This window comes from Dermochelys coriacea, chromosome 8 (assembly GCF_009764565.3).
Source record: "Dermochelys coriacea isolate rDerCor1 chromosome 8, rDerCor1.pri.v4, whole genome shotgun sequence".
Lineage (NCBI taxonomy): Eukaryota > Metazoa > Chordata > Testudines > Dermochelyidae > Dermochelys > Dermochelys coriacea.
The window spans coordinates 18,523,249-18,548,703 of NC_050075.1; the positions used below are offsets into that span (position 1 = coordinate 18,523,249).

Genomic DNA, 25,455 nt, shown 5'->3' on the forward strand with positions numbered 1-25,455 from the left:
CTACCATGTTAAGCACTTTTCTCACACACAAGATGACATGATCTGGATTCTCTTGTTCTTGGAATTTAGATCACAAGACAGATCTAAGAAAATGTTGCCCAAATTAACACTGTAAAAATGTGTTTAAGAAGCAAACGTTTAATCAGTTTTTCTATAAATGCACTAGCAATAAAACCTAAAAATCAAAAGCATAAAAAAGTGACACATTTCCCAGCTCCTCCTTAAGAGAGACACACAAACTATAGTGGGTTATAGGTAAGATCTTGTAAAATTTGACATCGTTACAACCTTAAGCACAGGGCTAGTACTGCACCTCTTCCCCCCACACACTATACTTACAAAATCTCTGTAGTGGGTGTGTAAGCTGGCATGTCTGGACAAAACCATTTGGGCGTTCCCATCTCCTCTAACATCTCACTAAATGAGCAATGCATCATGTCCTGGTGATTGACATCTCTAGCTCTATTGGACTGGGTAGGGACAGTGCCTGTTCCGGTAAAGGGCCCTCTGACTAAGAATGACCTGCTTCTAGTCTATCTCATGCAGATGTGGAATTTAGTGGTATGTGAATGTCCAATCTCAACTGCCAGAATGAAGCATGGGGTGGCCTCTCGGTATGACTACACAGCAAAGAAAAATCCATTGCTGGTCCATGCCAGCTGACTTGGGTTGCAGGGCTATTTCATTGCTGTGTAGACATCTGGGCCCAGGCTGGAGACCGGGCTCTTGGACTATTCCAAACCCAGGCTTCCAGAGCCCGGGTTCCAGCCCAAGCACAGATTTCTACACGGCAACGAAATAGCCCTGCAGCCCAAGCCTGAATCAGCAGGCATGGGTCAGCTGTGGATTTTTCTTTGCTGTGTAGACATACCCTGAGATGCCAAGTATCCAAATCATGACAGGCTTTATTGATCAGTACCCTGAATTGAACTCAATCCAACTGAAAGCCCATGCATGCTTAGGTATAATGGTGTCTTATATTCCATGTGTGAAGCTAGTAAGAAAGCAGGCCTGCCAGATTGTGCACTAGCTGAAATTGAAGTGGACATCAAGTGTAGCCGCAGTGTGGTGGTGGTAAAGTAGTCTAAACTGGAGGGATGCAGCTAGGATAACTAGTGGATTGGAACAACTGTGACCTCTTACCCATGTACAGATGAAACAGTCAGCCATTGCTGCAGTCTTGAGACTCAGAAACTCAGTTTGGAAAGGTAATCAGGAAAAAGAAGGGTGGAGCTCAAACTCTGCCTGACATTAACACATCTGTCTCATGAATTCATAGATTCTAAGGCCAGACAAGATTATCTAGTCTGACCGGTATAGCACAGACCACAGAACTCCCCCAAACTAATTCCCAGATCAGATCTTGAAGAGAAGCATCCAGTCTCGATTTTAAAAATGGTCAGTGATGGAAAAATCCACCATGACCCTTGGTTAAATTGTACCAATGTTTAATTATTCTCACAGTTGAAAGTTTTACACCTTATTTCTAATCTGAATTGGTCTAGCTTCAATTTCCAGCCATTGGATTGTGTTATACCTTTGTCGGCTAGACTGAAAACTTACTAAATATTTGTTCCCCATGTATTTATAGACTCTGGTGAAGTTAATCCTTATCTTTCTCTTTAAGCTATACAACCACACAGTCATGTTAGGGTTTGCTCTTGTCTGTGATACATAATGGGTATGGTCTAGTGCTGAGAAAGTCTGAGGCTGCTCCAATGAGTAGAATAGCTCTCATTTCCGAATACTTGGGGTAATTCACAAGGTAGGACCAATGGCTAAATTCACTGAGGGCAGCATTTAGCCCTAGTGAGAAATTCTCTCAACTCTCCATTTTGTAATGTTCACATAGGAACCAATCACCCTGTTAAGATACAATGCTAGTCATAAATTCAAGAGGAATTAATAGAATTTCTTAATGACCATATCCGCATAGCTTTATAAAACAGTCCATTCACTGCTACTTAACTAGAAGAAATGTCTCCTTTTAATTTCAAGGGGCTGAAGATAATGATTTTTGGATCTAAGTAAGGCAAACCAACTTCACTTTTTATTTATTCACAGTTGAAAACAAACTGACATTGACAACTGTTATGCTTTATAAGTGCTTTACAAAATGGGCATGAAACATTTTCATTGAGGAAGGGAGAAATCATGTCTAGCTTAAAACAAGGTGCCTAAATATACCTTCATCTCCATAATGCACATTCAGAAAGAAGGGATTATTGTTTTGGTTCTGAAAGGCAACTCTGGCCTGTTGGCAAACCTCACCTACTTTTTCAGACCTCAGTGCATGTTTTAAGTTATCTCAAAAAATATTTCAACTCCAGCAGTCAAATTCTGCATTGTCACTCTGTGCAACTATATTGAATTCCACAGAAGTCATTGCAGCACTTAAACCAGAAAATTCAAAAAGGTATATAATCTGCACTGTATATATTTTGTAAATACTAATATTTTAGCTTTCTGATGTTTAGACAGATGCTGAAATTTAGCTCACCAGTTTGTCCTGGCTTGTTAAGAGGAACCATTTTGAGTTTTATGTCAGTTCTCCTTATTTCTGCTCTCTGAATTCTGTGTGTCTCAAACACCTTTAAAAAAACAACAACTCCATTTTGGCTACTGAAGTGCAAATTTCAGAGAAGACGGTTCAAATCCCTACTCAAAGATTTTGGTGAACTATAAATGCATTGCCTATATATATATATATATATATATATATATATATATATATATATATATATACACACACACACACTATTGTGGGTGAGGTGATACCTTTTACAGGACTAACTTCTGTTGGTGAAAGACAAGCTTTGCAATTTACATAGCTCTTCTTCAAGTCTGCAATGTCTTGGGACCAACAGGAGCTACAGTAATACTGCAAATATGAATATTGTTACAGATTAGGAAAAACATTTAATGAGCACAGAAAATGGTAAGAATTTCATCCGTGTAACATTGTTTGCATTTCTTCAGTATCCGCTTAAGCACACTAGTAAGTAACAAAACTATACTGACAAGACCCTTCCTCTGGTTAAAACTTCCCTAGCTTTCTAATCTCCAACCACCTTATTGATCACCTATATTGTCTCTTTCTCTTCGTGCTCCCAAGGAATAGGGTCATTGTCTTGAGCATCGGGGGCTGCTTCTCGGTCATGCCAGAATTGCTCTACGTCTGGAAAGACTGGCATCTCCTTCTTTTCCAGGCTTTCTAAGGCCTGAGGGGCAGCTGAGAGTTCTTTCTCTTGCTCAGCAATCACTGGCTCTGGAGAAGGGACCGAATCGGGGAGAATCTCAGAGTTAGCAGCTGGGATTTCCTGGTTGTCTGTGGCAGGGAGAGGCTTTTTCAGGGTCAGCCTTTTCCACAAGCCCTTAAAGCCCTCTCTGAACTCCTCAGACATCACCAGGAAGATGAGCGGGTTGGCTGAAGAGATGGTGAACATAAGGGCTTGGGTCAGAGCCAGGAAGCCTTCCGGGGGAGCAGGACCTGCTGGCTTTAGGTGCCAAACCCACAGCCAGGATATCCATTCCGGCAGCCACATCAGGGCCAAGGTGACAGTGACGCTCAGCAGCATGATTGTAAGGCGCCTGGATCTGATCTGGTTCCTCAGGTTCTGGGTCTTGGTCCCCCTGCGCTGGCACCTGCCATAAGCGCGCCAGAAATAAAGGAAGGCGCAGAGCAGGGGCGCGCAGAACACGAGCAGGGGGTAGAGCTTGACAAAGGCAGCCATGAACTCCCGGGCGGGGGCTGGCACGGCCACGACGCAGGCGGGCGAGCCCGCCGCGAGCTCGCGAAGGGCGCTGAAGAGCCAGAGCGGCAGGGAGCTCACCAGGGCCACCAGCCACGTGGCCAGCAGCACCGCACAGATCGTGCCGGGCTCAATACTCACTTGCTTGGCCGGGTTGCTGGCGTACATGAAGCAAGCCTTGGCCACCACGGCGGTCGTCAGGCTCTTGGCGGCCATGCACGTGTGGAGGAACCCGTCGGAGGTTTTGCAGACGAACCAGCCCAGGGTCCAGGCGCCGCGGGAGTAAGCGGCTGCCCGCAGGGGCGCCGCGAAGAGCAGGAGGAGCAGATCCGCCAGGCTGAGGTTGAGGATCAGGGAGTGGATCAGGGAGGGTTTCCCTCGCCTGGCGCTGTAGAGCAGGATGCCGATGACACACGCGTTCGCCGCCACGCCCGCCAGGCAGATGACGCCCAGCAAAGCGGGGATCACCGCCTTCCACTCCCGCGAGTCGTGGGGCTGACAGCCCCCCGCGAAATGCACCTGCGGAGCCAGGGAGCTGTTCATGGTGCTGCAGCCGGGGGCCGGGACCGTCTCCCGCGGGAGTCACGCCCAGCCACGCTGGGGAGCAGCCGGGCGCCAAGCGGGCTCGCTCGCTCCCCTGCCCCCTGCCCCGCCGTCTCTCACCCGATCGCCCCCGCCTGGCGGGACCTGGCAGGCGCGGGTAGGAAGCGAAAGCCGAAGCCGGCCCGCCTGGCCCAGCGCGCTATATACCGGCCGCGGCTGGGACTGACACGCCCCGGCGGGAGCGCATTGGCCGCGCCTCAGTACCACGCCTGGACCCCCGCCGGGCAGCCCCGCGGCGCCACTGAAGCGCCGCCTCCCTTCCTCGCCCCCCCCCCCCCCTCGGAAGGCGGGAACGGGGCTGCCACGGAGCCCCTCGGCGCGGGACGGCCGCTGGCTGTGGCCCCCCGGCTAGCAGAGCGGGCGGGGCGGGAGCCCGCCGCCAACTTGGCTCCGGAGGGCGTTTGAGCGCCACCCCCGGCTGGCGGAGCTCCCACAGGCCGGCCGCGGGGCTGGGCCAAGGCCAGGCTCACTCCAGCCGCGGAGGGACGGGCTAGAAATGAGCGGAGCGTTGTCGCCTGGCAGCGGCCCCGGGCCGGCTTAAGCGCCCCCCAGGCGGAGAGTTCACCTAGGAAGCGCGATTCGTTAAGAAAAGCCGCGCGAGGCAGCTGTCGCGCCGCAGGCCACTGAGTCCTCAGCCGGGGCCGCCAAGTCCAGCTGGTGGAAGTGCTCCGGGGTGGGGGCAGCCGGGGCCCGTCTGCGCGCTACGGGGCCGCGGGGCCGAGCGGCTGACGGGGGGAGAGAGGTGCCGACAAAGGAGTAGGTCGCTGCGCGAGTGGACCGAGCGCTCCGTGTTTACACGGCTCCCTCCCAGCGATCTTACTAGCGTAGCGTAGCGACCTGACTTGAATTTAGCATCGGCTGGACGGCTCCAAGAAGGACGCTTTCTAAGGTACGTGGCTATGAACCAGGACACGAAAGCGGCGATACTTCCCCAGGGAACGGAGTAGCCGCCGTGTTGGTCTGTATTCGCAAGAAGAAAAGGAGGACTTGTGGCACCTAACAACTGGGGTAGTCTCTAAGGTGCCACAAGTCCTCCTTTTCTTTTTTCCCCAGGGAAGTGTCTCAATGCTTCAGCAAACCACCCCCGTATCATTTCCACGTATTCGTCTAAGTCAGTAAATACTATCTAGACATTATTACCTGCCATACAATCTAGACGCCTAAAGCACATTCACCCATCCCCCCCCCCCCCCCAAAAGGATGCTATTGACACTCCCCTGTTTGTCCTGGTTAGATGCTGATTGATTAATCCATTATTATTTACAATTCCTTTTAGACCGGGGTGGGTAAATTACGGCCCTCCACACGCTTTAATCCGGCCCTCTAGCTCCAGCCGGGGAGTGGGGTCTAGGGCTTGCCCCGCTCCGCTCTCCCAGAAGCAGTGGCATGTCCCTCCTCTGCCTCCTACGCATAGGGGCGGCCAAGGGGTTCCGCACGCTACCCCTGCAGCTCCCATTGGCTGGGAACCATGACCCATGGGAGCTGCAGGGGCAGCGCCTGCGGACAGGGCAGCTCGCAGAGCACCCTGGCCATGCCTCCGTGAAGAAGCTGGAGGGGGGACATGCCGCTGCTTCTGGGAGCTGCTTGAGGTAAGCACTGCCCAGGAGCCTGCCCCCCCTGCTCCCCTCCTGCACCCCTGCCCCAGCCCCGATCCCTCTCCTTCCCTCTGAACTTCTCGGTTCCAGCCTGGAGCACCCTCCTGCACCCCCAACCCCTTATTCCCAGCCCCAGGCGGAGCCCTCACTCCCCCCACACCCAACCCCCAATTTTGTGAGCATTCATGGCCCGCCATACAATTTCCAAACCCAGATGTGGCCTTTGGGCCAAAAAGTTTGCCCACCCCTGTTTTAGACTATTGATCAGATTAGTCCCTCTCACAGGTAACTGAGTAGCTGTTTGGGTCCCAGCATGCTCCTATTGAGTTCAGTGGCACAGACTGCAGCCCAATATGATTATAAAATAATGTTTACATCGGATACAGCTGAGGTAATGTAGTTTCAGTACAATGGCCCTATCCTCCTTAATTGCTTCCTTTACTCCTTACTAGTCCAACAGACCTGCTGGATCTCTCACAGGCTTCCTGCTACTGCTATACTTAGATAATATCTTATTTATTTGCATGTGCTTCGCTCTTTGCTCTTCAGATTCCACCTCCCCGCACCATTTCCATCTAACCTTTTAAACGTCATAGTTTATGCTTATTTCCATTGGCTTCACTAGGATTTCGTTTACTGAAGGACTGGGTGGTAACCTCTTGTTCATCTATTAAGGTTGCTTAAATAGCCTCCAGGCTGAGTGCAAGGATCTTCATGTCCTTACTTTTCATTGTAGGGTCCTTATGACTGGCATCATCCTCACTCTTCCAAGCTTCCTCTTTAAAAATCAGCCTTTCGAAAGGTTAGTGTCAAGGTGCTAGTTTGATTGCTATTATTTAGTGCCTCAACCATTGCTACCTCTTGAATCAGCTTCTGGGTAACTTAGCTCTAAATTTATATTAGCCTCTTCACTGTGTGCTCTAGTTAGAGACAATCATTTAAGGTACTGAGAAATGGCTTCCCCTAACCTATGGCATTGACCAAGCAGTTGAAGCCATCCATTTTATTAGCACATGGACAGTGCACCTGATTTTATGTAACACATTAAACTTGCTACCCCGGTTACTTTTCCAGGGCTGTGGACATGGGCACTGTAAAAAATGTAAAGTAATAAACACACATGCACTGTCATCAGTGGGCAGAGACAACTGCCTCCACTCTTCAGCTGCCATTGTAGTTCTCCTGACTGCAGCACCAGTAAACAGGAAAAAATCTGCCTGCAAAGGTATGCCCGCATTATGCCCCTAGGTTGCCTAACCTGAGCTCTGATGGGCCATGAGTAGGAGTAAATTTCATAGTCATGATGCTTTTACTTGTTTTAGTAAGTCCCCATGAGTTGTTCAGCCCTAAACACTGACAGCATCCTAGCTGTACCAACAGGGCATCAGTAAGAGGCAAATTCCAATACAGCCATGTATTAGACTATTTAAGGTTTTATATATTGTATCTAGCAAATTGAACTGCATTCTCAGCTCTAATGATATTCCTGCTTGGGTAAGATACTTGCCTACATCAGAAGCTGGTTGTAAATCTTAATTAATGCCTGTAAATCACATCAGAATCCTCAAATGAAAGGCTTACATGCAAAGGAAAAAAATCTTATTTTTCTTAATTGCATTATTACTGTATCTTCACTGGCTTTTGAATTGTTGCAGATCTTAATTTTATTTCTTCTAAATTGTTTTCAGCTGTCTCAAGCCCCAGCTAACTTTCCCACGGAGCCAAGCAACTGGCAAATTTTCTGCCAGTGGTGAGTGTAAGTTTGCATTTGCTTTACTTGTGCTACATTTTTTCTACCCATTGGGAGTGCTTTATCAAAGGCATGAAGTCTGATAGAATATTGTCTAACAGTGAGATGTGCATGGTACAAATTAAATAATAAAGATACATAGCTCTTATAGAGCACTTTTCACGAGCAGATCTCAGAATACTTTACGAAGGGCCCTACTCTGATGAGTTTACAATTGATACTAGACTTTATAGAGAAAGGGATGACAATAAATAGTGGTGAAGGGCACATGGGAGGATGAAGATCACAACAATGGAAGATCATGAAATATGCTTGAAGTTAGTCTCATAGATCCCAGATTTTTTTAAAAAAAGCTTACACTATCTAACTCTATGATCTAGCAGAAGTCTCTTTAAGTTTTTTATGCTTCAGTTTTCCCAACATAAAAGAGAGATAATACATACATGCCAGATTTTTTTGAAAGACAAGGTAGAGGAGGCAATATCTTTTTTGGGCTCAACTTCTGTTGGTGAGAGAGAGGGGCTTGTCCAATAAAAGATATTACCTCGCGCACCTTGTCTCTCTGATATCTTGGGACAGACACAGCTACAAGAAAAATGCAGATTTTTTTGAAGCACTTTGAAATCCTTCAATGAAAGGCACTTGTGTTATAAATACAAAGTATTATTGCTCTTATTATAACAAACTTTTTTTTTATTCTGGTATATCAGTTTGTCACTTAGCTGTTTCTGAATTTTAAAGGGTGGGTTTCACAAAACAAAACAAAGAGCTCAGGGAAATAAATATTCCAAATGGTGGAAACCCCAGTTGCTGGTTTTTGCTGCTGTTGTGGTTGCAGTTTTGGAGTCGTTTCAATTTGGCTCTGAATTAAACTTCATTATTAAATAGGAAAATAAAGGTACAGAAAATAAAACTTTGATCAATGCTGTCCCCATTAAATGAATAGGTTTGAAAGTTGTTGCCTTAATGCTGCTGAGGTGTGTTCAGTTATCCCTTAGCCTTTCCTGGTAACACCAAGAGATGGATTTTTTTTGTTTGTGATCCAGACAAAAGCTAAAGTGAATTGTCTGTTTATTATTCAGTTTCTGCTCTCCAGCTGAAATTACAGATGAGCCACTTCTTTAGGTGACAATGGAAATTATTCTTATTGCAATGAATTATTATTTGTAAAATTAAGTTCTTGTTACAAAGCCTAGGCAGCACTAGCTGCTACTCATTCCTGGATGTCCTTGCTAGAGTTGATGATTGATCTTCTGAGATGAAGGCAACACGAACTTTGAAGGCAGTGTGGTCTGGCAGATAGAGCACAGGTTCCTGGGTTGTGGTCTCAGCTCTGCTACTGATGTACTGCATGATCTTAGGCAAGCCAATCAGGGCTAGATCCACAAAGGGACTTGGGTGCTGCAGTGCTTAGCATTGCAATACCTAACTCTTAGGCACCTTGCCAGGCAATGGAATTCACACCCCTTAGTTAGGTGCCCAAACTCCTCCTGCATTCTATGAGAGAGTTAGGTGACTAAGCAAAGGACTCACAGAAGCCAGCAAGCTGAGTCGGAGAGCCACTCTTGGAGTTAGGACTGACACAATTATCCCAGCAAAAAACTTTCAAATGTCAGCCAGACCTGAGACTCCCAAGAATCAAATAGCTAGCAGATGGTAAGGCTTCTAATTGATATACATTATTTTAGATGCAAAAAGTTGATCCACAAATCCGTCCGGCACCTGAAAGAAACAGAAAAGATTTTATAGAACGACAAGTGTCATCTTCAGAGCCGAATAAATGATTCTCAATCATTTGTTCAACAATTTTGTCCTTTTTTCCTCTGTGCAATTTGTTGATGAGCAGTGTGCAAATTCCTTCAACAAACAGTTTTTGCCCTGCATATTGTTTCCATTAAATATTGTCAATGTCATAACTGAGAACACAATTCGTAATTCACAGTGTAATTGATGCTACCAATTTATGCAACTTATATAATTAAAAACTAACTTTACTAACCACAGCCCCAATCCTGCAACTGGATCAGCATGGGCAGAACTTTGGAGTCCTATTGATTAATGATTGAGCCAAAGGAGTCTTCATGAGAGGATGGGTCCACACACATAGAGCTTCTTGCAGGATTAGTTGCAAAGACAGCATGTCTCTTCCATTATTGTTTGTAATTCACAATTTATATTGTTTTGGTTAGTTAGAAACATCAGCCAATTAGGAAGCAGAAAAATATCACAGGAACTTCATGAGTAATCTACACAAATCACAAATTTTATAGCTGAATCTACAGTTTGAAGCTTGGTTTTGAGGAGACGAAAGCTAAAATTTCCAAGTATCGGAGCTGGAAAAGCTCAAGAGTTTAAATGTTTACAGAAAGTGATCACAAAAGGGTAACAAATACAATTGAAATGAAATTCACTTTTAAGTTCGAATACATATTCACAGAATTTTTTACTCTGGTTCATTCACTCCGACTTATCTCAAGCGTGATCCCAAGTCATTGAATCAATAGAAAAATTTCTTCTGATTTCAGTAGGCTTTGGATTGGACCCCTGGTCCTTGACTATGCCAGAGGAAAGATACAATTTCATCATTTCCTACGCAGATGACCTGGATCACCAGCTCCCCTTCCACCTCCCACAACTTCAGAGCTTATAAGATGAACAACCAAATAATTACGAAACACTGTCACGCAAGGGTATCTGTTAATTCAAAGCTTGCATGAGCCATCTGTCAGGTTTTAACATCTACATTACCATGAATCTATTTCAAAACATCTGAGGAGCTGAGGAAGAAGCAGCATTGTGAACATAAAATGGTCTCTGTGTAAAGAGAACATTTGAAATCTCGATGCTTTTCCTTGTGCAGGATGACTGACAAAAATACCAGCTTTGCAGGCTGTGTTTAGTAATGTTAGCATCTCAAAACAAAAGAATAACTGTGCATCAGATATGGAGAGCTGTGCTTTTTGGAGGCATAATTTCCAGCGGAGTTATATATTAAGCAAGGGTGGGGGGGCACTTACACCATTATATAAATATATTTTTACAAGACCTACATTTTAGACTTGAACTCTCCACTAATTTTCAACTTTGACACTGATGATTGTCCACCAGTCTAAGCCTTAGTGGTTCTCTCTTTTCATATCAAGGATGGTCTTGTGGTTAAAGCATTGGACAGAGACTCAGGTGATCTTGTTTCAGCTCCCAGGTCCCCCACAGATTCACTGTGTGACTGCAGGCAAATCACTTCATCTGTTTGTGCCTCAGTTCCACAGCTGTAAAATGGGGATAATATTTCCTCACCTTGCAAGGGTGCTGTGAGGATATATTCATGAATGCTTGTGAGAAGTTCACATACTGTGACATAGGGGCCATAGAAGTAGATAGACAGACCTGTGTTATACAGTAGTTGACCATAATGATCCCACTGACCCTGAAATCTATGAAACCACCTAGTATTCTGATGCAGAATCTGTTTGCAGTTTGCACTGTGGATCCTTTCCCAGTTTTTATAAAAGCCTTATATTATATTCATGTTGCCAATTTTCAGTCCCCCCGCAGCTCTGATATTTTTGGATTGCTTGACCACTTACTGTTCCCTTCTCTATCTCCCTTCTTCCTTTTTTTACTATTCAGCTGTAAGCACCGTTTTTGAAATAGTAGACTATTGCTAGTATGTAACTTTAATTGCAGATGATAGTAATTGGGCCAAATTCCCCAGGTTATAAAGTAGACCGGGTTAAATTTGTTGCATGTAACTTTTTTCCAGTAAAGAATGGACATTGAAATATTTCCCAAATTTGCTTTGATGTCAACAAATAGTTTTGGTCAGAAAAAGACAAATAAATAAATCCAAAAATATCAACACATTTTATTTCAATATTTTCAAAATGAAATGTTTTGAAACGTCACCTTGAACTGAAAGATCATTTCAAATTTTCCTTACATTTTATTTAAAAGACAATAAGAAACATTTAAAATGGTCAGACTTGAAACAAAACAAAAATTTCCTGACTTCTTAATTAGTTAAAACTTTTTAAAATATTGTTTTTAGTTTGACCCAAAATGTGTTTTTCCCCCCGGAATTGCCAGAGAACTGAAATATCCGCTGTTTGCCAGCTCCATATAAAAGGTTGAGAATTCTAAGAAAACCATAACTTTGTGTTTACAAACCTCAGGCGAGCCATTGAGTTGAAATCGTCCAAACTGAGTGCTCTTCTGTTATTAAATGTTTCCACTAGATGGTGCAGCATCTTCGTGGATCAAAGGACAAAAAGTAGACTGAAAAGTAGCAAGGAGAGGAGCTTCCATTCTCCATTCCATTCCATAATCTCATCATCAGTGGCAGTTTCTGTGGAGAAGGTAAGGGCAATGAGACCAAAGTCTGCTTTCTCTTGCAGAGGTGCTTTGTTACTCATGTTCCAAGGTGCAGTACAAAAATATGTATAAATGAGTCAATCAGAAAAGAGAAGCTGTGAGAACAATACACAGAATTACTGTAATATATCATGCCTGAAATCCTACAGAATTTATTACATTAGGAGAATAATAGGATCATTTGGAAAAGCTGGACACAAGAATATTACTAGGCTCTTGCTCCTTATGGATTATTGAAGGAAGCCAGACAAAAAAGGAAAAGAGGGGGAATGAAATTCCAGTTTAAACCCACACTCATCCTAACCCAAAGAACAGGGATGGAACTCAATTACAGCAGGCCTCAGCTTTTGTCTGCTACCTGGTGAGCTGCTCTGCTGTTTTAGCTCCATTTGTACCCGTTGTTTGGCTTCAGATGCTAACCTTATTAGCTGTGGCCTAGATCCACAAAGGTATTTAGGCTCCTAATTTCCTCTGAATTCAGTGGATGTTAGGAGCCTAAATACTTTTGTGGATATGGGTCTGTATGTCTGAGCGCCTGATAAGGGGTACAAATCAGCATCCAGCATCTAGTCAAGAGAAAGAAATGAGGCAAATTGTCTTCACAAACAGGAAGGCTCCAGTTGGAAAACAGCAGGAGTTATAGAGCTAATGGTTTTTGGGGTTTTTGGTCCCTCAGGAGAAACAAACACAGTCCAGTATAAATCAGTAGATACCAAATGGAGGGTTCTAATGGAATCTAAGGGTAGGCTGACACTGCAATGTAAGCCTAGGGTTAGTAGAACTTGAGTTAGCAGAACCTGGCTTTGTTAATCTATGGCTTGAGCATCTACACTCATTTGTTACCTCATGTTCGGAATTGTTGAACCATGGGTCCCAACCTGAGGTTCCAGCATTTTCACTGCATTATGCAGGCCTCAGTCCAACCACCCATATCCCAGACTTCCTTGCGCCTTCCTAAAATATGGCTGCTCTAGCCCTTTGTTCATGGTGCAGTGTGAGAAAACATGAGTGTCGAGAAGACAAAGAAAGTTGGCCCTTGAGATTGTGGAATACTTTTGGTGGACTCATAGGGCATGTCTACACTGCAGTTAAGCACCCATGACTGGCCTGTGTTAACTGACTTGGGCTTTCAGGGCTCCAGCTATGGGGATGTTTAATTTTGGCTTATATCTTTGGGCTCAGACTGGAGCCTGAGCTCTGGTACCCCGTGGGGGGTGGGATATCCCAGAACCTGCTCTCCAGCCCAACCCTGAATGTCTGTACTGTAGTTAAACAGCTCCGTAGCCTGAGCCCTGCCAGCCGTAGTCAGCTGACACAGGCCAGTCACAAGTGTTTCATGGCAGTGTAGACATACCCTTTCTGGTCTGGAGAGTATTGAGCTGCTGCTTACGATAAGTATGGGGCCATTTCTGCCACAGCTGTCAGCAGAGGGCAGCATGTTCACCCAGCGTGTTCTTTCATTCTCACTTAAAGTCGCAAATAATTTTTTCTCTCAGCTGAAAAACTTCCATGAGACAAACAAATGTTTCACGGCATAATTGAAACCTGAGGGCCAGATCCTCGCATGGTCACCTGAGATCAGCTCTTTTGTGCCATTCTTTTCAAATGCCAAAAGGGATGGAAAGTGGCCTAACTGACATCCTGGGATTCTCCCAGCATAGAGGAAACCTTGGGTGAAATAGGGCCAGTGGAGCTAGTTCATACCTCATGATGTCTCACAGCTCCTGCTGTAGGGGACATGATGGTGTCAGGGAAAGAACACTGGGCACTCAGGTGATCCGTGGCTGCTAGAGCAACCCCATGGCAAATGGTTGTAACTTAGAGCATCCTTGTGGGATAACCCTTGGTCCCACTGCCCCAATTTGAGCACAGTTGGGCAGCCATATTGAAGATAAAACACGGGACTGAATTTGGATACGGTAATGGTACAAAATATACTCAGCACATCCCTAATATAATTAAGTTATTATTGTGTAGTCTTATATCCTTTCACAGGTATCTGCCATAGCTGTCACCAGCCTTGCTACATGCTAGCCAACTCTTGTTTTATAGCACAGGGAAGGTGAAATGGAAAAGGTTAATCTATAATCTGCAAATCCCAACATAAAATATTTTCTGTAAATCACCCACTCAGTACCTATTAGAATGATGCACTTACTTAACATTCTTCAGTGGTTTGAACATAAAGGGCTATATCCTCAGTGGGTGTAAATCAGTGCAGTTCCATTGCCACACAAATTAACCCCATCTGAAATTGATTATGGTTTACAACCCTTTCCTAAGGATCTGGTCCGATTAATGTATCTGTTTAAATTAATAATTGTAAAGACTATCAAGTAAGCAGAGAAGTTATTCAGTATAAATGGGGACTGCATGGAAACAGATTTTCCAAGCTAATTTTGGTTAAAATATCAATACCCCTCTCCTGATTTCCCTCTTCAGGCTCTTAACTCTGTGTTTTAATTGCATTTATGTTAACCAGGCATGCCCTGTTCAGCGTAATCTATAGCGTAGCTACATGGAACAAGTGGCCTTGTAATCATTTTGTCCAGCTGTGCACTTGGAGATAACTAGGCTGGTATTTTGCATGCTTTTGCAATGGCTGCTACCAGTTATTTTGAATGTATAGAATTTAGCACAATGCTCGGTGATCAAAGTATCCCACTTCTTTGATGTTATGTTTTATCCTCCACAAAGAAAGAGGAGATGGAAAGAAGTAGAAGTGAAATGTCTGTAATCGAATTTCAGTGCTTAAAAAGAAACTGTAAAGTAGTTTAAGCCTCTGGTTTGACCTACAATAATGGTTTTAATTAAGTGAGGGAGGGAGCTCTGCAGATTTTAAATGTCTTTCTCACTCGCTTTTTTAAAACACAGCACTTGGTTATCCACATTGTAAATACCAATCGTGCAATTGTCACTAATTGGCCACATTGCTGGGAGCTCCAACAGAGAGGTTGTCATGGAGTCACCAGGCGGGCGATGCTCTGGAACTACTCCATATGAAGCCAGTCAGGACTCTGGGGGAGCATGTCTCCTCTCTCTGAGCATACGGTCGCCAGGGCAAGAAGCTTACACAGCTTCGACTTTCCTGGATCTGACCTTGGAGATTCAGCATCCCCTTTCCACACCATGAAAAGGAGTACTTGTGGCACCTTAGAGACTAACAAATTTATTTGAGCATAAGCTTTCGTGAGCTACAGCTCACTTCATCGGATGCATTTGGTGGAAAACCGTGACATTATCGGGGATACTGTTCCTGACGGCTTGTAGTCCATCTTTGTGTGGAATGTTGGTGTAGAGGGCTTCTACATCCATAGTGGCTATGATGGTGTTTTTAGGAAGATCACCAATGGATTGTAGTTTCCTCAAGAAGTCAGTGGTGTCTCGAAGATAGCTGGGAGTGCTGGTAACCTAGGGCCTGAGGAGGGAGTCTACATAGCCAGACAATCCTGCTGTCAGCATGCCAGTGCCTGAGATGATGGGGCGTCCAGGATTTCCAGGGTTTTTTTTCCACCAAATGCATCCAATGAAGTGAGCTGTAGCTCACGAAAGCTTATGCTCAAATAAATTTGTTAGTCTCTAAGGTGCCACAAGTACTCCTTTTCTTTTTGAGAATACAGACTAACATGGCTGCTACTCTGAAACCTTTCCACATCATGCGCTTCCTGCAGCGAGTCTGTCTGGGCGGGATTCCTGGGGAAGCCAGAGGGCCCTGCATCCCAACTCTATAGTCAGATATGACTCTCAGCCAGCCAGTAAAACAGGTTTATTATGCAACAGAAACACAGCTTAGAACAGAATAGCACAAAAGTCGGTGACTTTCAGCCAAGTCCATCTTGGGGAGTCCTGGGCCAGAAGCTCTGGACTCCCCATCTTCCAGTCTCCCCAAGCAGACTTCCAGCTTCCAGTGACCCGACCTCAGACACCCCCGTTGCTCCTTCTCCTTGTCTCTTTTCCTGGGCAATGAGTCTCCTGGTTATCACCTGGTTGCATCCCCCTCCTGGGTTTCAGGTTATGAAGGGCACCGGCCATAGCATAAGTGCAGGCAGCTGGAGCAGCCTCACCTGCCCCAGAGGTCTTAGCCAAAGTCACACACCCCTATTCCCACCACCCAGGTATTGGTGCAGCACACAGGTAAACTGAGGCACACACAGTATTCATGCAAAACAGTAAAACTCACATAGGCTCAACAGTAAGACTCACAACATAACGAGGGAAAATCCCCAATTCATCACAGAGATCAAGGGCTGAATGAGCCTTGGGTGAAATCTTGGCCCTTTGAAGTCACTCATTGACTTCAATGGAGTGGTCATGATTTCACCCCTGGAGAATAAGCTACCCAGTCACATATAAGGTGGCCTAAGCAGGCACAGTGGTGGGGCTTGATCCTGCAAGGAGCTGAGTGCTACCAAAGGGGCTTTTGGCACTTCTAGGTGGGGCTCAGCACCTTGCAGGTTCAGGGCTTCGATCCCCAGGGCTGTCGGCCCACCATCTTTCAGAGGCACCACATTCACACTCACAGAGTTTGAACCACAATTATTAAGAAGTGAAAAGAAGAGCCTGCAGCAGCCACGCTTCCGGACTGACTCTTCTATATGGCTGAGCTGTTTAATATTGTGCACAAAAAAGTTCTCAGGTTATGAGAAGGGAACTACTAGATTAGACACAGTGTGGGCCAATGGAGACGGCACTGGCCTCACACTGAGGAGATTTGGGGGCTAGTCCTAGCTGTGCCAAGACTTGCTGCATGACTGAGTAAGTAAGTCACTTTCCCTCTCTGTGCCTTTAGCATCTCAGGGCAGGGACTGTCTCATACTTTAGGTCCCTTATCTCGGTGGCGCTACCTCCATAAAATATTTATTAATAGTAATAGATACATAACTGTACAATGGACTTATTGGGTGTGATTTGAATTGTTGCTATAGGATAATATGGGAAGGATAATATATTTGTGTAACTTCAGGGGAGAAATATCACAAAATATAGTGGTGATTTCCTCCCCCCTTTCAAACTGGGAATATTTTACTGTATTTTGGTTCTGGTTACCCATATCACCAGCAAAGGAAGCCTATTCTCAGAGCTCAGCTCCTGCTCAACCATGGGAGTAAAGGAACACAATTAGGCACAACACAGGGAAGAATGATTAGATGGCAGGCAAGATTGGTAGTGGGCTGGGGAGACTTTCACCTCTAGGTTACGAGTTTGAAGTCAGTGATAAATGAAAATTGTTGCCATCTGATACCTACTGGGTGGCCTCAGTTTGGTGGATCTGCTTCCAGTTCTTAGTGGAAAGTTCTCCATACCAACCAAACTACCATCACTGATGACCTCTTTTTCTGGTACGCTCATCAAGAGACCAAAGACCAGACGTAGAAACTGACCTCCTCATTCCTTGAGATGATTCCTTCAGGTTAGGTTTGAAATACTTTGGTGGTGGGAGTGCTTGGGAGGAGTCACGTGTGGATTGGATGCAGAGAGAGGAATCAAGCTCACTCATAGGCCAGCATTGAGTGCAGCGATGGAGGTGGGCCACAGACTCTGTGACTACATGTGTCCGGTGGCCCCAATACCTAGTACAAGTGGAGCAAAGGGGCTATTGCTGCTATTCCAGCACATGGGCTGGAAAAATAGCCACAGAATAACAATGCTACTGTCCTGCAGCTTGGCCTCCGCTTGGATCTAGTCTTCCTGCCCTTCACCTGCTTAAAACCAGATTGCTCTGCCTCAGGGTGTGGGGGTGGGGAGAGTCAATTTCACCCTATCTGAACAACAATACGCATGTTCATTCTTCGTGAACGGTCTGCTCAGCGGGGACTGCATATTTGGTTTTATTACCGTATTGGTTGACACCAAATACCTTTCCTAAATGTGACCCTGCAGTGTAGCCTGTCTGTCTGCAGTGCTCGCATGCTAATAATAGAACATGAAGTAAAAGGCTTTACTGAAACCCCTTTTAATTGAGGAATAAAGTAACCAGGAGCTGAGGCTTTGGATTAAAGGCTCAAAGTATTGTGGTCATTCGTGTGAAATGCAGCATCAGACCATGCTTTAGCTGCAATTACTCAATAGTGTGAGTGATTTATAAGCCTGATTCTGATCACATTTACACTGTTTTTTATACCCGGGTAACTTGACTTCATGAGAGTTACTCCAGATTTATAGGTGGGTCAGTGAGGTGAGAATCTGTCACTATGTCTATATTTACACATAGTTAGTTTCTAATGATTAACGGCTCACTGTCTGAAAAGTTTATTAAATCCCAAAACTTACTTTTATTCCTTCCTTAATTCCCCCTTAATCATGTTGCTTGAAACCTGTTCTGGTTCACTTACAAAAAACAAAAACCTCAAATCCAATCGAACTCTCAATTTCAGTCTTTATTCTTTCTCCCATCAAATACTCCAAATTCCTGAATCAATCTCTCCCTCTCTCTCTCTTTCTCTCTCCCCCCATCAAGTCTTGACATGCATTAGGAGAAATCTTAATTTAGTGCACACAGTATAGTCTCTTGGCTGATTTTCAGAATGCTGTCCTTACTTAATATGCGTACCGATATATTTTACCTGCAGTATATCAATCATAATCTAGTTGATTTACATGCTTTTAGCATTCACCATGCCTTAGTTAATTTATCATCATCATCACCCCTTTTTGTTTCATAGGCATTTTTTCATTGCCATCCCTTTAAAACTCTTAATTAATAATCTTCCATTTTTGCTTATGCTAAAAGAAATTTCTTCCTCAGTTCCTGCATTTCTCCAATGATCCAATTGTGATCTGATTATTATTGGACAAACAGAAAGGTTACATATTGAAGTACACTAGTTTATGGGCAAATCAATTAATTTGTTAAAAGCCATTGGAAAGTTACATTGCTGGTAGGGGTTTAGACAGCTTCAAGTACCTCTAAAATGATGTGCTACTAGACAAACAGCACAGTTCATTTCAATGTTCAGTACCCACTGATGAAAGCGGGTGGCTTGTATGTTGGGAACCAGAGTGGTATTCCTCTGTTTAAACCATGATACTAACTTCTGGTCTCCAGTATCTGTTCAGATGGACACTAGCTATCTTTTATAGCAATCTCTGAAAAGATCAGGGGATACCTTTAGTGCTCTGACCAGCAGATCCTAATATCTGAGGAGGTATGTAAGTGCCTGTTGACTGGCTGCTTTTGATTGAATTGTTGCTTCATCCCCCAGAATCTAACTCATTGGTCTAATTTCAGAGGTAAGTGATAATAAATCCAAAGGAATAACAATGTGACCCACAGTAGAAGAGAATGGATATTTGTCTTCCTCTAGTGGCTGGTTCACATAAATGGAAGTCAGCTACTACTGCCAACTAGTGGATTTAGGAGTTATTTACAATGGGGAATTGCCTTAGTTATAGCCATCAATATAGCTGCACCAGTGCTGAAGAGCAAAGCCCCTACAGTATTTGCACCAGTGGAGCTAAGCATACCCCGGCACCCTGACACCGCTGGACTCACACCCACTTACTAATGTCTAATTTACACCCATGCTTTACTCATCACATGTGAATTTGTTACACTGAGCCAAATCTTGATCCCTGTTCTTCGTGCTTAGTGCTTCTCAGCAATACAAAGCTGGTTTAAGTGGCTGATTGGAGATTCTTAGTGTACGGAAATCCACAGGTGACATAGAGCCCTCATAGCAAAATCTGCTCAGAAATTACGGTTGTGCACAGGCATAGCCCAGCTATATAGATGAATAAATGCCAGATTTTCAAAGGTATCTAGGTACCTAAAGATTCAGAGAGGTGGCTAATGGGATTTAGAAAAGCACCTACACATCCGTTAATTTAAATGGGTGTTAGGTGACTTTGTTTAGGTGCTTTTGAAAATCCCACTAAGCATCTATCTGCATCATTAGGTGCCCCAATAACCCCAGTACTTTCTGTTACAAGAGCTGAGATGTACTGGGAGACAGTTACATTGTTACTACCTATGATGAACAGTGGGCTACAGTCTCTGGGATTGTCAATACTACACCTTCACAAGTACAAACAAGAATAAAACAACAGCTTTCTCTCTTCTTTAGATCTAGTCTCCTTAGTGCTGAGAGATCAAAATGAAGTAACAAAGAATTTACCTCCTTTTCTGGATGCAATAATCAAAGCTTTTGGCAAAATGCCTGCTCTTCATGAAGCCACTAGGTAGCCCTGGTCTGCCACTAAATGAATTCCTTTTGCTTAGCTTAGCACATCCTGCAGGAAGTCATGCATTTTTTTATGCTGCTATTTTTAAAATATGGTTAACTTGTTCATTAAATGAAAGATTATTATTAATTTTAATGTATCTTTTTTTATTGAAACCAGATGTTCATTAAAATTTATTTATCTGCTTATTTTGTGGATAAACTAATTACATAGGATGTGCCATGTTTCATGTGCATTGTAATTCTGTTCTATAGTGTCCATAAGCAGGAGGAATAAAATTCAGTGGTGGGAATATCATGATCCCTCTCTGCCCGGGGCGAGGGATGTGATGGTGTATACAAACCCCACACTGGGCCCAAAGGGGTTAAAAGGCAATCCTGGGCCCAGGTAGCCTCACCCCTCTAGGCCTGCCAAACATGCTCCAACTGGAGCAGTGGATTAAAAGTGAGCTCAGAAGGCTGGGCAAAGGCTGGTGGACAGGCTGCAGGAGAGAGGAAACTTCTTCAGGATGCTAGTCAGAAGGTTGAGCCTGAGAGCGGATCACTGCAGGCAAGGGCCTTGTGTAGAGCCTTCTCCAACCACCACCCCTTTGAAAACCAGCAGGTCCTGCCCCTTTGGACTCTGTTGTTTAAGTGACTGACTGACTTCACTGGAGTTGACTGCACTGACAAACTGAAGAGAGTTGTTGGTAGGAAGAAGCCCAGGGATGTAAACTTAGACTTGTTGCAGGAAGGACCTTGCTGGTGTTGCTGCCCAGGGAGTCCGGGACTGGAACCCAGTGCAGAGGTAGGGGCTAGGTCTGTCTGTCACACCCCGATAAGGGCTGAGGCCCACATGTGGTTGGAAAGCTGAAGATTCCTGGCTTAATACCAGGAACAGGCTCATCTACCATCCTGACAGAGAGGCAAGGGGCTGGAAGCCTCATGTGCTAGCCATTATGCTGCACAGCCCTCTGAGCCCCCTATCAGAGAGGCATTATGGTGTTTTGGGTTTGGAGTTTTTCTCTCTGAGGCTCCCATTCTGTCCCCTCTTTCCCCCCACTCAGACTGCTTATGGACTAAGCTGCTACATGAGCAGGCAGAGTTGGGCCCTAAGTTAATGTGGAACCAATGTCTCAGACTGATGTTGGAGGGACCTGTGTTTCTACAGGTATCATCAAGGACCAATTGATATTGGAGTATGGCACTGATCCTGCTCATGACTCTATATAAGCTTCACTAGGGTAGAGATGCCAGCCAAAGATATGGTTAGATAAGTGGTTTATATAACACTGAAGATTTCATCTCTACCCTGATAGTGAGTCTGTGCCAATTATCTTCCTAACTATCTCATCATGTCAGAATGAGGAAATATTAGGCAGAAAAATCTTGACTATTTTTGTCCATGCTTTTCCTTCTTCTGTCTGGTATATGGATTTGCAAGAGGGTAATATAGCAATGTGGTGCATGCACAAAATATAATCTTTTTGTCACTCAAGTGGTCCATCTAATCATGCTTGGAGGAAGATTCTTTTGCCATATCTTTGGAGACAGTATTTCCTTGAATGACATATCCTGTGTTCCAAATAGATGTTGTATAATCTAAATTCTCCCTGAAGGGAGCTAACCCTGACAGCATGTTCCTTGAATCATGAGTATTATTTACTGTTGAAGCTGTCAAAATGGTTCAATTGATTAGAATTTAAATTAAAAACTGTTTAGAAAATAAGAGACATACATTTTGAAAAACAAGTTAATTTTTCAAGGTTACCAGATAGTATTTGATCATAAGTGGAATTCAGAATTTCCTACCTATCTGTGGTTCAAAATTTCACTTAGTTTGTGGTGTTAATTTTCAGATGTTTATACAGAATATCTTCATCTACGAGACATTTTTTCCAGTTCCCTAATCAGTTTAATCAAATAATCTGATATGAAACCTTGAAGTATATCTTGCTGATCTATACTTTGTAACTTTTACTATTTTAACCATAATAGTAATTTTCTTTATTCTGTAAAAACTGAAGGGTAATATTATTTACCAGCATTAAGCTATTGAGTAGTTTAATTTCATCTTTCTCTTCCTTCCCATGAAACCTTAACTCTGCAACTTTGAGCAAATACACTACATTTCAGTCTTTAATGAAAGATCTTATACTCTTTCCAAATACTACAATACAGTTTCACACTACTTTAGATTTAAATGTATGAATCTGTTAAGCCCTATATGCAGAGGTGAAAGTAAGCTGGTATGCCCTGGTACAGCGTACTGGTAAGAGCCGGTGAGCCATACTGGGACTGGCTTTCTCAGATGCCAATTTAAAGCCCTTGTGTAGCGGTGGCAGGGCTCCGGCAGGGATTTTAAGGGCCCTGGAGCTTCAGCCGCCGCTACTGCCCTGGCCCTTAAAATTCCTGCCAGAGCCCTGCTACCGAAGCCCTAGGGTAGTGGCGGTAGGGCTCCAGAGGGGATTTAAAGGGCCGGGCGGTAGTGGCTGCCAAAGCCCTTTAAATCTCCACGTGAGCCCTGCTTACAAAGCCCTGGGGTAGTGGCGGCGGGGCTCTGGCGGGGATTTAAAGGGCTCCAGAGCTCCAGTCGCTGCTACCGTCCCGGGCTTTTAAATCCCCGCCTGAGCCCTGCTGCCCGAGTTCCTGGGGTAGCGGTGGCAGTCAGGAGCCCCCAGGGCTCCTCAGTGATTTAAAGGGTCCAGGGCTCTGCTGCGGTAGTGGCAGCTGGAGCCCTGGGCCCTTTAAATCGCCCCCAAACCCCGGGCTCCCAGCCGCCTCTGCAGCTGGTAGCTCTGGGGTGATTTAAAGGGCCCCAGGCTCCCAGCTGCCACTACCGCAGCTGGAGACCCAGGCCCTTTAAATCAAGATTTAAAGGCCCGGGCGATTTAAGGCCCTGCCTCTTCGGTTGAGGCCACGCCCCCTGCTCAAGACTCCAGCGTACCGGTAAGTCCTCTAACTTACTTTCACCCCGCCTATATGTTTTGCATCCTAGCTACCTAAGAGAGCACACTTCCACACCACAGTTAAGACCCAGCTGTGGTCTACAGTTGAACATCTGTGCCTGGGGGTAGGGCATTTGGAGAGTTCATGGTGGCTCTGGAATCTGCTTGCTCCACAGATCCAAATGAGCCCAAGTTTATTGACTATCAGGGTGCAAAGACTTGAGGCAGGTGATTGGGGGGAATGCACATAGTTGTGGGATGAGTCTGTTGTTAACATAGATCAATTAGTTCTGTGTGTTATTTTCCAAATGTCCCCAAGGACTATGTGATGGAAACATTTTATACATTTTGAAATAAATTCCTTAAATTATTTTAAATTAAAATACTCAACCTTTCTGAAACTAAAGCATCCAACACTCTTGGAATTTTCCCCTCTTATTCCAGCCCTCCATGTGATCAGCAGACTAGTCCCCTCTACGCTCCTCTAGCTGCGTGTCGTCTTTTAACTATTTGCATTTGTTTAATGGTGTTGGACTAATACATCTGTCCCCAGTTCCTGCCTGTTGTGAGAAATGTGAGACGGCAGGCAGCTATTGATCAAATTGGAAGTAGGTAAAGCTTGAGCAAGTTTTGATAAGCCAGATTAATGGACAACTATGCTAATGGCAAATTTTTGATAGAGCCCAGAATGAAGCTGACTGAGAGGCTCTTTGCATAGAGTTCCAGTAGCTTTGCTACCAACACAAATTGGCTAGACACCTGGGCTGGGCCAGCTCACACTTATTCTAGATGAGGGTGAGTTTGGGAGGTAAAGATGACTCTAAGTCATCTCTCCACTTACCCTGAGCCTGAAGAAAGCTAGGGATCAAATTGGCCTCAACTGTAAGTTAGAGAACCTACAGGCTCTAATTTATGTTGGCTGGAACAGTCACCTAGGGACTATTTCACTGACTTCCAGTCGCGGAAGCAGATTGTGCTCCAGTTTCACCCCTTTCCAAGTCTCACTGTATTCTCTAATAAGTTCCCCTTGTCATGCTGGAGTGGTGCAAAGGGGACTTAACCAGGGCTAAACATCTGGCTATTCATTTTAAGTCTAGGGAAAGCTCGCACTAGGGTGCTGCTGCCTAGGGAAAGAATTGATTTGTTACCCTATCTTTCTTCCCTTCATTGGCTCTCCCCCTTTCTAGTCCATTAAAATAGGCAACTCGCCTTCTGTTTGCCCAGTTTTCTGCTACAGCCCATGCTGCTATGGATGAGGTTCCAGAACATGGAGTTTTCTGGTCTGTCCCTTCTGGAATCTTGAATTCTGAACTTGTAGTGTGGGGTCTTCTGGCTGTTCATCTTGCTGCAGTGGGTGGTGCCAACTGTAACGATGGCATTTAGGAAGGCAACATATAATTATCCCAGGTAGAACTTTGGCCCAGTTACAGGCTGATATCCCTACCCGGGGGAAAGAATTGAGAGGGTCTTTACTGATCAAAGATCAGTGGATATTAGTTCTACATCTCATCTGAAAGATGGCACCTTTACCAGCAATACATCTCCTAGCATCATGCGAGGACACTGGATCAGGCAATGCGTTGCCTGTTCAATGACCACCACTACTTTCTGTGGCACCTTGTGTGTGTGTGTGTGTGTGTGTGTGTGTGTGTGTGTGTTACCCCGTGCTAAAAGGTTGTTTAATGGTAGACAAGATAATACGACTGATTGTCAAAAAAAACCCAGAGCATTTTATTTAAACCAGAGCAGAACTGGATTCTACCTACCTACAATATCATTAAATATATGAAGTATGTATGTAATAAAATTAATTTTAATACACACTATAACTTACTATGAAGTAAATATAACCCTCTAAATAAAAATGTCTCTCTCTTTGTATGCACAGGCTATTATCTTATAGGTGGTGGTGGTGATGATGATTATTTTTAGTTCAAGGTTCTGTTTTCGCCAGATCTCTCATTGGGTGCTGTCTAACGCCCAAGTCAGTCTGTGCACCTCCAGCGTCTCTCGTGACGTTCTGAAGAGATGGATTTGACTCCAGTGGTGCTTGCTTGTGGGGATGCACATTGGGCCAGACCCACTGGATCTGAAGGACCTTTGGTTTTCCTGATCTCTGGGACAGCATGAATCAATGACAGGAGATGATCAGGAACATACAGAAACGGATCCTCAGGAACATGCCATCAAACGGGGACTGACTTGACCAGCCTTAGCTGCATCCGATGAAGTGAGCTGTAGCTCACGAAAGCTTATGCTCTAATAAATTTGTTAGTC

The 25,455-nt window shown here is 44.6% G+C and overlaps 1 protein-coding gene and 1 long non-coding RNA gene across 2 annotated transcripts; one reads left to right on the top strand and one right to left on the bottom strand.

Moving 5' to 3' along the window:
- Positions 1-1,547: 1,547 nt before the first annotated feature.
- On the bottom strand, positions 1,548-4,598 carry GPR151 (G protein-coupled receptor 151). The gene has a single exon (XM_038412358.2). It carries the CDS (start codon positions 4,293-4,295, stop codon positions 3,084-3,086), a length of 1,212 nt encoding a protein of 403 aa, XP_038268286.1. The 5' UTR covers positions 4,296-4,598; the 3' UTR covers positions 1,548-3,083.
- A 43-nt stretch (positions 4,599-4,641) lies between these two features.
- On the top strand, positions 4,642-25,428 carry LOC119860151. The gene is made up of 5 exons (XR_005294442.2): positions 4,642-5,244; positions 6,687-6,752; positions 7,639-7,706; positions 11,936-12,056; positions 25,067-25,428. It is a non-coding gene; the product is annotated as an uncharacterized LOC119860151 (long non-coding RNA).
- The last annotated feature ends 27 nt before the right edge of the window (positions 25,429-25,455 follow it).